A 16,592-nucleotide genomic window follows, 5' to 3' on the forward strand; every position below is an offset into this window, starting at 1 on the left:
ATATGTCGTTTTTTATATTTCCGCATCCGGTTGTTGCTTGCAGCATGCTGTCTGATTGGTCCAGTTTGAAAATTATACCGGCCAGGTTGTTTGGAACCAGATCGAGAGGACTGCAGATCAATGTTTGTGTGAATACAAAAATACACAGTATGTCAGTTATTATAGTATTTCAACGTTTTTATAAGTATAGCTACAAAAGATAGGTGCATAACCTTTGGACTCTCTAAGCCAACGCGTTATGTCGTCTTTCCAGTGACGCAACGTTAGTTAGCTAGTTTAGCTAACGGCTAGCCTTTAGCTAGCTTATTACATTTTTATTTGTCACATACACGTTTAGCAGATGTTATTGCGGGTGTAGCGAAATGCTTGTATCAAAAGAGTAAAGGACATCATAAACAATGTGAAATGTCTGTCTTTTAGAGTGATGGATACGTGTTTGGACAAGAAACCAGAGAAAGTGGGACCGATTGTGGTTGAGGATTTGAGAGAGAATTTGTTTGCTGATTGTTGTGCAATTCCATCTGCAATGCCACAGGTTTGTTTATTGATGTGACGAGTTAACTTGTTATGCTATATAGATAGATGTAGGAATTTGTTTCATAGCTTCATCTTTTAACTAAATCCCAATAAAATGCTGTCTACTTATCTGCCTACAGGATTCTGTATTATTTGAGAAAGAGCATCTGCGGGCCTACCTCAGGATACGTCCCTTTACCGCAGAAGAGAATGAAAGTGGTGAATCTCAGGTATTTTTCCATGACACACATTCAGTATACTAAGGAGCATTATTGATTGATCCGAATGCTGTGGTACATACTCCTTTTCCTCCGTTTGAATCTAGGAATGTGTCTCCATGGAGCCACCAGACACCGTTTTACTCAGGGCACCTAGAACCTCTTTATCAACCAGACGACAAACCAGTCACTCAGACGGTGACAAACCAGTCTCTCAGACAGCCCAACGATTTCAGTTCACCCAGGTAAGGCCTTCGCTGGCTGTTTGATTAGTAGCTATTTGTAAAGATGTACTTTTTCTAAGAAATTAGTGTGGACATTTTTCTTTACCCCCCCCCCATCCGTGCCAGGTGTATGGCCCTGACACTACACAGAGGCAGATGTTTGATGGCACAGTGAAACGTCTGGTAAGGGATGTTCTAGAAGGAGGGAATTCTGTTGTCTTCACATATGGAGTCACCAACGCTGGGAAGACATTCACATTACTCGGTCAGAATCTATTGAATCATTATTATTATAAAAAACTCTTTTTTTTTTTTTTTTGCATGTTTCCAATGTGCACTTTGACCTCTGTTTTATACATGCCGCTCACCACAATAAAACAATTGTGTGACAGATACAGCTTCATGTTAAACACTTTTGGCATTGTGCCTTTTTAACCCTTAATCTGTTTTTACATCCAGGCCCTGAGAGTGATGGTGGAATTTTGCCAAGGTCGTTGAACGTGATCTTCAACAGCATTGAGGGCAGAGTCTACACGCGGAACGATGTCAAACCACATCGATGCAGAGACTTCACCAGGCTCACAAAGTTCCAGCAAGATGAAGAGACTACAAATAAGCTAAACCTCTTGAGACTGTCAAAGGAGGTGAGGTTTACCAGTAAAACCTCATGCACAATGCCCACTTTGCTTTCTCTCTGAAATGTACATGAGTCTGACTACTTTCTTTACATCTTTCTTTTCTTCAGTGTGGTTTTCTGAAAAGTACGATGAGCTCCACTTGCAGGTCAACAATACTGGAGGGTAAGAAACTTTTTTTCAGGCTTTGAATATTTTAAGTACAGCAGCTATGGATTTTGAGAATTTCTTGATACTCAATTTGACACCAAATAAACACTTTAATTGACACTGTTGTTATATCAATGTAAGATTTGTTGTCTGATTGACAGGTTCTTCCTTAAGCGATGTCAGTGATCAGGGGGAAGGAGACAGGTTCTGCCTGGATGTGGACTCTCACACTAAATACTCTGTGTGGGTGTCCTTCTGTGAAATCTACAATGAGAATATCCACGACCTACTGGAGCCCATTCCTAATGGCTCACATAGGAGAACCGTCCATCGGCTGTCCCAGGACATCAATGGCAACACCTTTGTGAAAGGTAATATCCCTTTGATTGAATATGCGAGGTATTAGTCTAGATACTATGGGATTTCAGTTCATACAGAACATACACATGGTTTCTCTTGTAGCTCTAAAGTGGGTTCAAGTAAACAATTTCGAGGAGGCGTACAAAATCATGAAGATCGGAAAGAAGAACCAGAGTTTCTCCTGCACGAAGCTCAACAACGTCTCCAGCAGAAGCCATAGCATATTCTCCATTCGGATCTTGCGTATTGAAGATGTTGGTGTACCCAGAGTCCACACAATTAGCGAGTACGTGACCAAGTTATTCCGTGTTTTTTTCCGCCTTGCTCTTCTCCAGTTTGTCCTGTTTTTATTCATGGTTGTGTGTTATGTCTAAGGTTGTCGTTGTGTGATCTGGCTGGATCGGAGAGATGTGGAAGGACTCAGAATAAAGGAGTGCAGCTAAAAGAGGCTGGCAACATCAACACCTCATTGCTGATTCTGGGCAAATGCATCAACACTCTGAGGCTCAACCAGCAAGCCAAGTGAGTATTTGACCTGTATAGAGATGAATGCTTTTACACACACTGACTGCGTGTTTGTTTCTAATAAACCAATATAATGCTCCTTTTATGTACATATCTTCCAGGTTCCGACAACATGTGCCCTTCAGAGAGAGCAAGCTCACACACTACCTCCAGGGCTTTTTCTCTGGTAGAGGGAAAGCCTGCATGATCATCAACATCAACCAATGCGCCTCCATGTACGACGAGACGCTCAACGTCCTCAAGTTCTCCGCTGTCGCCCAAAAGGTCAGTCGGTGGAGCTTTATAAGGAAGCGTAAGCTTGTGGTTGGTGATATAGGTGGGGAAAAATGCTCATTTATCTTATTTCTTTATGGTCTCTCAGGTGGTGGTCCTCAATATCAAACCAGTCCTTGCCATTGCCCCAAAGATATCTGCCAGAGAGGTGTCCCTCATCATCAACAATGCTGACTGCAAAGACCTATGGAGTAGGAGGAAGAGCTCCATGGTGGCTTGGGAAACCACTCTGGAGGATTTGCAGGAAGATGAGGATGATGAAGAGGAAAGTTGTGATGAGGGAATGGCAGAGGAAACCATTCTTGAGGTGAGAGAAGAGGACAAGATGGCACTTGAGGACTTCAGCAATGTTTTGTCCATATTCAATATGTTGTGATACTAATTAATATTCACTGACTGTTAAATATTGATTTTGTTGTGTATTTTAATTGCTCTGGTGGAGGAACTAAAGCAGAAGCTTCTGAAGGAGGAAGCTGAGAAATTGGCTTTGGAGTCTCACATCCGTGAAGAGGTCACCATCGAGTTCATGGAGCTATTCTCTAAAATGGAAAGTGATTACAAGTAAGTAGGCAATGCATTTCCCTCTCTTTAAAAGAGCTGTCAATCTTAGCTGTTGTCTGTAGATGCATTGACTGTACAGTGTTTTGGTCTTGCAGCGAGCGTCTTGCGAAAGAGAGGGAGATCACAGAGGACCGAGTGGACAAGAGGTTGGAAATCCTGAAAAATTTAGTCGGCAAGAGTGTCAGCGAGTGTGCAAGTGTCTCTTGTGACAAGGAAACAACAAGGGTAAGTCTCATTCAGATCACAGGTCATAATATCAGATCTGGCAGAAAATACAACTTCACCACTAACATCCTTACCTGTTCTTGTTTGAATAGCATGATTAATTTAGTTCTGATATCTTTGTTTTCCATCACAGGAGGATAAGGTAGGGCTCTTGGAGGGGATCGTTGACACTATGCGAGACGACCTGGCTAGAATCAGGAGGGATGCGGAGGCTGCACAGACCTGCCTGGTGGACCTTCCTGAGTCACCTGGCACTGTGGCCAGCCTGATGAAGCAAGTGGATGACTTATCAGAGGAGCTCCTCAAGACCCAACAGCAACTCAAACTCAAAACCAATGGTATGTATAATGTGTCTCACTTACTGGGATTTGATCATGATAAATATTCTGTATTTAGCTCAAGTGTGTTTTCCTTCTGTTTACAGAAATGGCCGAAATGAGCATTGAAATGAAAACATTGTGCGGACAGCTAGAGGAAGCGAAGGAGGTAAGCCTGGCTTGATATTGATGCCTGATGTCTTTTGTTGCATATGAGCACTGAATGAAAGGTTGGGTTAGACTTTATGGTTTTCCATATTTTGATTGCATGCGGAATTTGGAATCTCAGATGCAGAATTTTGAGGCCTTCGTGGAAACCTGCCATGAGAAAGACAATGTGATAACCAAGCTGCAGGAAGCAATGGACCAGAATAGTGAGGCTTCAACTAGGGATGTAAGTAAATTATTTCATACTTGCACCTGTATTAATGGCATATGTGGGGTTGCTTTGTTATCAGTTGAAGTGTATGTAGTATGATCCATCACAGAACCTCTGTATATGTTTTTGTCAACAGAGGGCCTTGGTTGACTCCATCAAGGAGGAGATCCTGAGCTTGAAACAGAATTGTAAATGTATGAGCCGGGACAGTCCCAGTTCTGAGGAGGGCAGAAAACGCCATGCAGTCCTGGAAGAGCTTGATGATCAGCCTGCCCTGAAGAAAGGTAGTCGTCGTCGCCCCCCCCCCAAACACATGAAAAGGGTTTCATCTTGTATCAGGCTAATAGTCCTTATGTTTCCATTTACTTATAGAGTTCTGTATCTGTCTGACCTTCTCCTTTACTCTCTCCAGGGAGTCTTGAGGTCGAGCGTCTCATTCTGGCAGACGAGTTGGAGAAACTCCAGGTGGTATGTCGCCAAAAAGACATAACCATTTCACAGTTAAAAGAAGAAAACGAGGCGACGGTTCAGAAGTTGGAGACGGTCAAAGGAGAGATAAAGAACGAAGTCGCTGAAGAGCTCAAACGTGAGAGGGTTTCATTCGAACATACTGTCCAGAAGCTCAGCGATGATCTGGAGGAGCAGACTGATTGTTGTGAAGCTGTTATGGCCTCGCTGGAGAAAGAGAGGAAAGAGACAGCCAGGCTCTCCAAAGACAACAAAGCTCTGGTCAACGGCATCTTCCAGCTCCAGCAGACATCATTGAAAGTGGAGTCTTCGGTGAAAACTCTCCAAACAGAACTTACCGAACAGACTGAGAGGTCCGCCAAGCTTCCAGAGGAGCTAGAAGCAGCCAGAGCACTCTCGAAGGGTCTTAAAGACAAATCCAACCAAAAATACCAAACCATTGAGTCCTTGACTTTGGAAACAGAACGACTCCGGAAGGATACGGAGGAACTGAAGGTCTCTTCTGCACAGAGGAACAACTCCAAGTTCCATGACACCATAGATGCCATGAAGAGGCAGTGTGAGATCTTGGTGGAGAAGTCGGTTCAGAAGAGCCAGCGGATAGCTGACCTGGAGCAGGAGCTCAACCAGGTCAGAGAGCAGCTCTCTGGACAGGAGGAACTCTGCAACCAGCTGGAGACACAGTGGTCGGAGGCCCAATTCAACCTACAGGGCTACGAATTAGAGAACGGGGCTTCAAACGAAATTATGAAGAGTTACGCCGACCTCAAAAAGGTGTCAGGCCACCAGAAGGAGCAGATCGTGGACCTGGAGGTGCAGGTGCAGGCCTCTGGAGGCAGCTCTGAGAGGGTTGTAGAGTTGGAGAAGCAGCTGGCTGAGATGAAGGCCCAGTGCAGAGCGCTGCAAGAGAGACTAGAAGAGGCTCAACGGAAACTGGAGGAGGTGGAGAGTCATGGAAAGTCCAAGGAAAAGGTGATTGAAGACATGCGTCTTGCACTGACAGAGCAGGAGAGGACACAGACCGAACAAGAGCAGATTCTGGAAGCCAAGATGAAAGAGATTGAGGCTTTAAGTGAAGGTGAGTGGTCATACACTTTTGTAGAATTCCCCCCCACCCCGTCCCCCATTGATTTCAACGTGTGTCTTCATTCAAAAACATTAAGTGGATTTGTCTGGAATGTCTCAATTTTGGATTTAAGAGCTGACAAGTTTGAAGGGTGGCTGCCTACAGAAAAACACAAACGGTGCCAAGTCCTCCCATGTCCTCGTCGACTGTCCCGGCCAGTGTGAGAACGTGAAGTGGGAATGTCAACGGACCGAAGAGAGCTTGAGGGTAAGATCACTACTCGACGTCCCTCCTGAAACTCCGGCCATTTACGTTTCTGTCTGAGATGGGACGGTGTACGCACACGTGGTGAGGAAAGTAACCATTCCTTTTGATATCCTCCTAGCTGTCTAATGAACAGTATGAGTCGGAGAGGTGGCTTGAAGACAAGGCCATTCTGATGAAGGTAGCCAATGGGCCAGAGGAGGAGAAGAGTCCGTGCCTGGCCCTGGAGTTCTTGAGAGGGTGTTCAGAAGAGCTCCGCTGTAGTCAGCTGCAGACTGAAGAGGTAAATGGGATCATTCTGACTCTGAATAATGAACGCATTCGAACTGCTGGGCTTGTAATGGCGTCTCTGGGTCAAACGCAGTACTTAACAGTTTGAGTGCGTAGGCAGTGAATGTGCAGCGGGAACTTCCTTTGATGAAATGAGTACAGAATAAGGTCACAGAAATAGCATTTTGGAGTTTCTGTGACAGTCTAGTTTTTCTTGGAAACCTTTTACCTCATCACTTATATTCAAGTTGCTTTTTTGTAGTTTTTTTAATCCTCAATTTGGTGTTATCCAATTGGTGGTTAGTCTTGTCCCATCGCTGCAACTTGTGTACGGTACGGACTCAGGAGAGGCGAAGGTCGAGAGCCGTGCGTCCTCCGAAACACAACCCAACCAAGCCGCACTGCTTCTTGACACAACGCACGTTTAGCCCGGTGGCCAGCCGCACCAATGTGTCGGAGGAAACACTGTACCCTTGGCGACCGTGTCAGCGTGCATTCGCCTGGTCTGCCACGGAGTTCGCTAGAGTGCGATGGGACAAGGACATGCTTGCCGGCCAAACCCTCCCCTAACCCGGGCGACTCTGGGCCAATTGTGCGTCGCCTCATGGGTCTCCTGGTGGCGGCCGGCTGCAACACAGCCTGGTATCGAGCCAGGATCTGTAGTGAAACAGCTAGCACTGCGATGCCTTAGACCGCTGCACCACTCGGGAGGCCCTAGTCGCATGATCTTCAATACATCTGATGTAGTGTAGAGACCTCTTCAGCAGAATATTACCAGCCTATGTCTTATCACATTCTTCCAATGAAATTATATGTAGTTGCAGGGAAAGTTGGTGCAAGTTCAGACAGGCGCAATTGACAGTATGTCTCACCATAAGGATTGTCGGCCTCTAATGCTAATAATTCTGTTTTCAGGAGACCTTGCCAAAGCAGCCCTCTGAGAAAGAAGAGAGCAGGGAGGAGAGTGGCTCTCTAGTCGAGGCCCTCAAATTAGAGATGCAGAAATTCCAGGAGAGGAAAGCAGACAAAGAGAGAGAGCTCAACAAGCACGCCAACTTCCAAACACAAGAGGTCAGTATAGATCAGAGAATCATTGGGCTGCTTCCCAAACTGAGTGGTTGACTGTTTCCTTGTCATTTTTCAGCCACAACATCAGGGATAGACTCATCCAGGGCCTAAATGTAACTTTTTGGTCCACCCGCCACTTTGGCAGGTAGATTTTCTTCTTCTTTTTTTTTTACCTTAATGTGAAATGCCGACTGAAAAAAAATGTTATCTGAAAGTAACACGATATTTACATAACAATAACGAGGCAATATACAGGGGGTACCGAGTCAATGTGCGTGGGTAGAGGTTAGTCGAGGTAATTTATAAAGTGACTATGAATAGTTAATAAACGACGAGTAGCAGCAGTGTAAAAACACTGGCGGGGGGGATGTCAATGTAAATAGTCCAGGTGGCCTTTTGATTAATTGTTCCTTTAGTCCTAGTCTCAGCGCTTCACATGTGTAAGCACAGCCCCCAGCCAGGCAGTGTTGCAGCGCAGAAAGACTTTGAAAACAGCTACTGCAGCATTTATTTAGCTATAAATGTGATCATACTAGACTTTTTATTCACATATGCGAGTGAAATGCTCACAATGTGGAGCCCTGACCACCCACCAACATGGCTGGTGATGTAGACATCTTACCTGATAATTCAAAAATCTCCCAGCATTTGGCAGGTGTTCATTTTAGCCCCTGGACTCATCCCAATATGGGTGTAAAAAGAACATTCCTATTTTATATTTTGTGGTCTGTGTGTATAATGTTGGCCTGTCTGTCTGGGCAGGAACTGGACTTCTCGGAGGTGTCCACAGACGGCAGCCGAGAGCATCGCTTCCCCAAACCAGAGCTGGAGATCCAATTCACCACTCTGCAACCCAACAAGCTGAACATCCGGAGGCAGGGAGAGGACAAAATCACCCGCTCAGCCAGGAAGAGAAAAGGCAACGAGATGGAGAAGGTACAGATCAGATCAAAGTGTGTGTTTGATAACAGATAAAATATCTGAAAATAAGGTCCGGCAGATCTCAAGTTAATTTTACTGAAAACCATAACATTGCATATCTCTTGAATCTCATTACACTTCCTCAAAATGTTAGACATGGAAAGCCTGGGGTTGACCTGCATTTTTTATTTTGTTTGTGCTTGTGCATGCATGTGAGAGGATGAGAACATCTCAACAGACTGCTGGGTATTACCCAGAACCCAGTCCTTCCAGAGAGCAAGCAGCAGATGCACAACAAACACGACAGTGACCATGTTTACATGCACACAGTATTCCAGATAGTTGCTCATTTCCCGGTTAAGGTCTTATTCAGGATAAGGTGTTAACGTGCACCTACTCTTACAGCATATATTCTTCCTGGTGTCCAAACAGGTTTTTAACAACAACAAGTTAACCATCTACATCAGGGGTGTTGAATCTGGCCCATGCGGGGGTCCAATCTGGCCCGTGGGTGGTTTGAGAAACAAATGACAAGAACCAAACTGAAACTGTGTATGAATGATAATGGACCTGCATTCGTACAGTTTTTTTTTTTGTCCAGCTCGCTAATAATCACTGAAACGAAAACCTACAACAACAAAAACAAACGTTTTGATGTATAGGAAATATAACCAATTTTCCGTGCGGCCCTCCGGACCTTGTTGAAGAACGAATGCGGGCCTCCCTCGGCAAAATTAGTTTGACACCCCTGGCCTACATCATAAACAAAACAATGCATCATACAAGAAGTTATTACATCACTACGCTGTCACTACAAATGTACAATATAAAATGTACGGTATTACAATGTTTGTGGTTTTACAGTCCGCGTTGTGCCATGAGGTGTTTTATCAGTGTTTATAAATCTGATTTTACTGCTAGCTTGAGTTACTTGATGTGGAAGAGTTCCATGTAGTCTATAGTTAGAAACCTGCAGTTTCCCTTGTCATTACTTGATGATCTAGAATACAAAATAAAGCCTTGCTCACCAGAATGATGTCATAAATCAATAGAATGAATGCATCAAAAATCTAGTTGACATCGGTAAAGTTGTCTTTCATTTCTGTTTCTCTCGCAGAGCGAAAACGTTTAGGTACCGGGGAGATGTTTCCGTGCAAAAATGTTGAAATTACATCAGTTTGTTTTAAGGAAATGAAAAGCTGTGAACTATTTGGGATGTTTCTGGTAGTATTTCAGTTCGTCTTCGACTCTGTGGTTGAAAGTTTTTTATTTTATTTTTTAAGTCAGCTTTTAATGACGGTAACATTTTTTTTGCCTATACAATACAGTCTCTAAGCGTGCATTAGCATTTTCTCACGGTATTTCTCAAATGAGGTATTTCTCAAATTAACATTTGGTCTCTAATTTTACTGCAAGAAGCACTTCATTCTGCAGGAGTTAATATTATCAGAGGCATACAGTCCGTTCCACATAAGTTACTATTCCAACTATTACTCTTTCTATCTGAACTTCAAAAGGTGGTACTATGTGATACTTAGACTGCTGAAAAAAAGTGAACTGGATAAGATGTTCACATGCCACAGTATCCCGTCGAAGATCAGCATTTCCCAAGCATCTTATTCGGGTTTCTCAAAACCAGGATACAAGCTTATTTGGGTTATTTTAAACAGGATATGATGTTTATATGCGTTGACTCAAACGGAATACTTATCCTACGTATCCTGAATAATAATGGGATATTGGTGTGCATGTAAACCTGGTCAATATCTCTTCTCTCTCGCTAAACTGAGAAACTACCTAAAAGCACCCTTCTCTGTTCAGCAGGGTTGAGTTGTGCCAAAGAAGCAAGAGTAATGCCAACAGATAATGGGTTTATAAACAGTCGTGAGAACCTGGAAAACTACAGGCGCAATCCCTTCACATTCCAGTCTCGTGACAGATTGGATAGTATTTCAAGGTCCTGGTTGCAATTCCTCCTTTCTTAAGTTATTTTGGAAAAAAGTATAAGCGCAATTCCACAGTAACTGAATGATGCTGACACTTTAAAATGTAAAAAAATAAAATAATGTTTTACCTTTCTTTAACTAGGCAAGTCAGTTAAGAACAAATTCTTATTTACAATGACGGCCTACACCGGCCAAACTCGAACAACTCTGGGTCAATTGTGCGCCGCCCTATGGGACTCCCAATCACGGCCAGTTGTGATACAGCCTGGATTCAAACCAGGTTGTCTATAGTGAGGCCTCTAGCACTGAGATGCAGTGTCTTAGACCTCTGCGCCACTTGGGAGCCCAAGTGTGGGTCAAAAGTATGTCAAACAATGGAATTGCCCATAACACAGATTGAACCAGATCCCTTTGAAATTAAGATCTCAATTATGCTATACATTCATCAAAGGACTGCATCATTCTGACTTGATTGCCTGACGAATTGAGCCCTTCATTGTAATACAACATGTGTGTGTGTGTGTGTGTGTGTGTGTGTGTGTGTGTGTGTCCTCTCACAAATTCTAAAATGGTCTCTCTGTGCCTCAGGACCCTGTGGAAAGTGAAAACAAAAAGAATATAAAGTTGAGGAGGGACAACAGAGTGAACATGCAGGTAAGAAGATAATCTGGACAAACATTTAAATATGTTACAACTTTGATCTTTGTCATAACTCATTTGAAAGCCACTAGTAAAGGTTAACCTGTGTGTACGTCATGTCAACAGTCGCCCGTGCTCTGTGTCAAAGCAGACCAGAAGAAGCAACAGACCCCAGCAAGTCTGAAATGCAAAAAGGATGGAACCCTCCAGAAGATTGGAGACTTCATCCAGAGTTCCCCAAGTCTGCTCGGAAGCAAAGGTTAGCAAGACTTGGCTGTTCTCCTTCACTGTTGTACTGCACACACATCAGACATTCTGCCAAAATGTTAATCTATTTTATAACGGTCTATCTCTCCATAGCGAAGACAATTATGGGGATTGTAAGTAGAAGACCTACAGAGCGAGAGAAAGACACAGCAGTGAAACCGAAGAGGACCAAGAGGAAACTGTACAAGACCGACATCTCCTCCCCTTTGGACATCCCGTCTCATCTGGTGAGTGACAACTGAGTGGGACTTGGCCTCCGAAGCCCAGGCTTTTCACGTTCTGTTTGAAAGCCTGGGAAAGTTCTCCTCAGACGACGATAAAAGGGACTAGAATATGGTGGAGTGTATATGGGAACTAGTGACATGTAGCCGCTTAATAAATATTTCATGTGGGTAGAGCACCAAACGGAGGTTGTGCTTAAAAAAATATTCCCCACTTGCAAACAGCTAGCTAGCATAAGATACAAATAAGTAACACTGCATCGGCTTCTAAAACTCTGCCTGACATGGTAGGAAAAACAAGGAAATGCCTCTCCCGAGGGGAAATGTAATAGCGAATCAAATGCGAGCATTAACAGCCAGGGTTTCCATTCAAATGCAAAATACACGTTTTCCATACTTCTAATATTCGTGTCAACAAGACAAAATTTGGAAGGATGGCCTCGCGAGACTAGGTAGGACTTGGATAGTTTGCTCTTTTAATGTGAAAATATTAAAAAGATGAATTGGACATGGATTGTGTCAAATCTTTATCTATTTAGGTGGTATTAACAAACCACTGGTGTGAGCTAACATTGGGTTGTCTTGTTCTTATGTTGCAGATCCTTGGTCTTGATCAAGATGAGAGAAAGCAACCGTCTCATTATCAAGAGGCAGCTACGGTCGAGAACAGCAAGGAAATTATTACAAACTTGGTCCAAAGTGTCTGAGAGTTTATTTCTTACTCTCTCATACATACATACATACATACATACATACATACATACATACATACATACATACATACATACATACATACATACAGTGGGGCAAAAAAGTATTTAGTCAGCCACCAATTGTGCAAGTTCTCCCACTTAAAAAGATGAGAGGCCTGTAATTTTCATCATAGGTACACTTCAACTATGACAGACAAAAACAAATAAAAAATCCAGTAAATCACATTGTAGGATGGCATGGCATATATTAGGATTTTTTATGAATTTATTTGCAAATTATGGTGAAAAATAAGCATTTGGTCAATAACAAAAGTGTATCTCAATACTTTGTTATATACCCTTTGTTGGCAATGAGAGAGGTCAAACGTTTTCTGTAAGTCTTCAAGGTTTTCACATACTATTGCTGGTATTTTGGCCCATTCCTTCATACAGATCTCCTCTAGAGCAGTGATGTTTTGGGGCTGTTGCTGGGCAACACAGACTTTCAACTCCCTCCAAAGATTTTCTATGAGGTTGAGATCTGGAGACTGGCTAGGCCACTCCGGGACCTTGAAATGCTTCTTGCGAAGCTACTCCTTCGTTGCCCAGGCGGTATGTTTGGTATCATTGTCATGATGAACGACCCAGCCACGTTTCATCTTCAATGCCCTTGCTGATGGAAGGAGGTTTTCACTCAAAATCTCACAATACATGGCCCCATTCTTTCCTTTACACGGATCAGTCGTCCAGGTCCTTTTGTAGAAAAACAGCCCCAAAGCATGATGTTTCCACCCCCATGCTTCACAGTAGGTATGGTGTTCTTTGGGTGCAACTCAGCATTCTTTGTCCTCCAAACATGACGAGTGTGTACCTATGATGAAAATTACAGGCCTCTCATCTTTTTAAGTGGGAGATCTTGCACAATTGGTGGCTGACTAAATGCTTTTTTGCCCCACTGTATAGACATATATAATTTTAAAAAATGACCCTCTTTTGGAAATCAGTGTTTTGGTTTTCTAACAACCTATGTACGTATGTGATTACTGTCATTTTGTTTCTCATTTTCCATTATGTTTGAGAGAAAAAAACTGAATTGTGCTTTTTAGAAGAAATTATTTTTATATTGACAAAAAAGTGTACACACTACAGGGAACATGGCAAATGCCATACGTTTTTGTCAATGTACATTGGCGATGCAGCCCGTGATCAGAGAGCAGTACACATGGGACACATTGGGGGATAGAGTAGGCGTGGTTTAATCCTGCTCGACTGGGGCCAAGTGTATGTCACGGTCATTTATTCTCAGTGGCACCCAGGTGTGGCTGTCATCTAAGGAGAGTGATACATTTCAACTCTCACCCCTCGCCCCCTCTCTGTGGTGGGCCCCTGACAGGTCCCACTCACAGCCAGTCAGGTTCAGCCTCCGGTGGGCAATTAATGGGACATTGGCCAGTGTTTGTGTCTGTCATTGCTGTTGTCATTGAAAACATGTTTCCAATGATTACATGCTTTTTGTTCTCTGCAATACTCGGCTGTTGTTTTTTGTCGTCTTGTCCCCTTGCATGTTGGGTTTGATGTGCTTCTCGAAGTCTTAAGCCTCCTTAGCAGTGGAAAACATTTGTTGTGTTCTGGAAGGTTAAGGTGAGCTTTGATGGGTGGATGAAGCCACAGCTCAGGTTTAGCTTGCATAGTTGGGATCTCACCATGTTGTAGGTCACCTTCTGTTTTGGCACTCAGGTCTGGGTATATGCGGCTCCTCTTCCCTGCATATTTTGTAAGTCAGACCTCCAGATTCCGCTTCAAGGCAAACAATTCGTCTCTTGACTTCAAAGCTCTGGATCCATACAATCATACAGCCAGAGCCATTGCAGATTTGACCGGTGCGGTGCGCAATGTTAATCAGCGGCATGGGAACCAGCTACTCCAGCCGAACAGTTTATATAAAAGATTGCTCATGAAGAAAGTTGAGTTGCCTGCTTCCACACCAATTTCAAGTTCTGTGACCCGCACATTGAATTTATAGGAATTATTTTAGAGCGATTCTGTTTTTTAGGAGTTTGATTATCCTTTCCAACTTAGCTTGTGCTGTTTCCAGGTCATGGAGTCGGACCTCTGTTGGATTGGCTCTCTCCTCTAGACTTTCCACTTTGGTTGAATAGGGATCAACCATTAATTAATTTACCGGTTTTAATTGTAAATTGAGGGCAGAGATAGTCAATCTCCTTACCAACTATCAAGTATTGAGAGTCGCCAAGTTCCCACAGTTGAATTGTGGACAGACAAATTCTACCTGCTGGAGCCTAAATAGACCTGCTAGTTATTGCTTGTCACGAAATGAATGTCCTACACCTTAATATGATGACAAGTTTTAGGAAATAAGTAATTTAATTCATAGTAATTTCCAAAAGAAAAGACACGAATAGGCCACCCGTTTCAATACATGCCACCGGAACCAGAAATGAATTGTACAGCTCTGATTGTAAATCCTCACCAAGCCAGATTGAGTCCTTTTGAAAAGATATAAGAACTCCTCTTCTCTCAACTGAGGAAGCCAGCGTACCCAAATCTCTCTCCATGAACTCAAAAGGGTATTGTATAACATGAATAAAGGCAAATGGCTCCTGAGGTATATTTTAAACATTTTGGAACCAATTGGGTCCACTGAAATGATGAACACAGCCGTTCATTTGGACTGGATGTAAATGCAGCCCTAATTCAGCTTTTATTAACTAAACATAAGGATGCCACCCAGTGCTCTCACTATCGTCCTCTATCTTTGGTATACACGGATATTAAACCATTTTCCAAAATTCTGCCATCCCACCTTGAAACTTACCCAAATTGGTACATTTGTACCAAAGCAGGTTTGTTAAGCTATTATCCTCAGATAACCTCCGTCTATTACATATCTTATATGCTTCATCAGAAGCCAAAACTCCAATCTCTCGTCGCATAAAAAGCTTTTGATAGACTAGAGTGGTAATATCTTTGGTCGGTTTTGGAACATATGGGACTTGACTCCAATTTCATTAATATGATTAAAATATTACAGAATTGGTTTTGTTCCCCACAAAGGGGCTTTATTACAGACTGTCCTGGTGGCTGGTCTCAGATGATCCTGCAAGTGAAGCCGGACGTGAACATTAAATTCTTCCTGTTGAATCAGCTTCTTGATATGCCACACCTGTCAGGAGGATGGAATACCCATTAACAGGGATGTAAACACATTTGTGCACAAATTTTGAGTGAAATCAGCTTTTTGGAACCTTTCTGGGATCTCTTTTTTTTTTTTTTAGCTCATGAAACATGGGACCAACACTTTACCTGTTGCGTTTATATTTTTGTTCAGTATACACTACCAATCAAAAGTATTAGAACACCTACTTATTCTAGGGTTTTTCTCTATTTTTACCATTTTCTACATGTGGAAACTCCTTCAAGGCCAGCATCCCAGAGTCACCTCTTCACTGTTGATGTTGAGACTGGTGTTTTGCGGGTACTATTTAATAAAGCTGCCAGTTGAGGACTTGTGAGGTGTCCGTTTCTCAAACAAGACGCTCTAATGTACTTGTCCTCTTGCTCAGTTGTGCACCGGGGCCTCCCACTCCTCTTTCTATTCTGGTTAGAGTCCGTTTGCGCTGTTCTGTGAAGGGAGTAATACACAGCGTTGTATGAAATCTAAAGTTTCATGGTAATTTCTCGCATTGAATAGCCTTCATCTCTCAGAACAAGCATAGACTGACGAGTTTCAGAAGAAATATCTTTGTTTCTGGCCATTTTGAGCCTGTAATCGAACCCACAAATGCTGATTCTCCTAAAACTCAACTTGTCTAAAGGTCAGTGTTATTGCTTTTTAACCAGAACAACAGTTTTCAGCTGTGCTAACATAATTGCAAAAGGGTTTTCTAATGATCAATTAGCCTTTTTAAAATTATAAACTTGGATTAGCAAACAAACCTGCCATTGGAACACAGGAGTGATGGTTGCTGATAATGGGCCTCTGTGCGCCTACGTAGATATTCCATTAAAAAATCTGCCGTTTCCAGCTACAATAGTCATTTACAACATTAACAATGTCTCCACTGTGTATCCGATCAATTTAATGTTATTTTAATGGACAAAAAAGGTGCTTTTCTTTCAAAAACAAGGACATTTATAAGAGACCCCAAACATACCCATATATACAGTTGAAGTCAAAGTTCACCTACACTTATGTTGGAGTCATTAAAACTTGTTTTTCAACCACTCCGCAACTTTCTTGTTAAACTATAGTTTTGGCAAGTTGGTTAGGACATCTACTTTGTGCATGACACAAGTAATGTTTCCAACAATTGTTTATATATAGATTTCACTTATAATTCACTGTATCACAATTCCAGTGGGACAG

The 16,592-nt window shown here is 42.7% G+C and overlaps 1 protein-coding gene across 3 annotated transcripts; it reads left to right on the forward strand.

Annotated features, from left to right (window-relative positions):
• Window positions 1–15,734, forward strand: LOC118368245 (kinesin-like protein KIF20B). 3 transcript variants are annotated; one of them, XM_052491604.1, is made up of 27 exons: window positions 1–147; window positions 421–535; window positions 657–746; window positions 842–979; window positions 1,085–1,223; window positions 1,418–1,602; window positions 1,704–1,758; window positions 1,905–2,114; window positions 2,206–2,389; window positions 2,479–2,625; window positions 2,730–2,892; window positions 2,990–3,208; window positions 3,344–3,462; window positions 3,558–3,687; window positions 3,821–4,025; window positions 4,112–4,172; window positions 4,278–4,398; window positions 4,520–4,667; window positions 4,796–5,929; window positions 6,051–6,184; window positions 6,303–6,464; window positions 7,367–7,522; window positions 8,282–8,455; window positions 10,975–11,040; window positions 11,152–11,284; window positions 11,386–11,519; window positions 12,113–15,734. In XM_052491604.1, exons 2-27 carry the CDS (start codon window positions 425–427, stop codon window positions 12,218–12,220), a joined length of 4,626 nt encoding a protein of 1,541 aa, XP_052347564.1. In that variant the 5' UTR covers window positions 1–147; window positions 421–424; the 3' UTR covers window positions 12,221–15,734. The 3 variants fall into 3 exon arrangements, with proteins under 3 accessions (XP_052347564.1, XP_052347571.1, XP_052347573.1); XM_052491611.1 differs by having other exon boundaries at window positions 3,353–3,462; XM_052491613.1 differs by having other exon boundaries at window positions 3,356–3,462.
• The last annotated feature ends 858 nt before the right edge of the window (window positions 15,735–16,592 follow it).

The sequence above is a fragment of the Oncorhynchus keta genome, chromosome 3 (genome assembly GCF_023373465.1).
Source record: "Oncorhynchus keta strain PuntledgeMale-10-30-2019 chromosome 3, Oket_V2, whole genome shotgun sequence".
Lineage (NCBI taxonomy): Eukaryota > Metazoa > Chordata > Actinopteri > Salmoniformes > Salmonidae > Oncorhynchus > Oncorhynchus keta.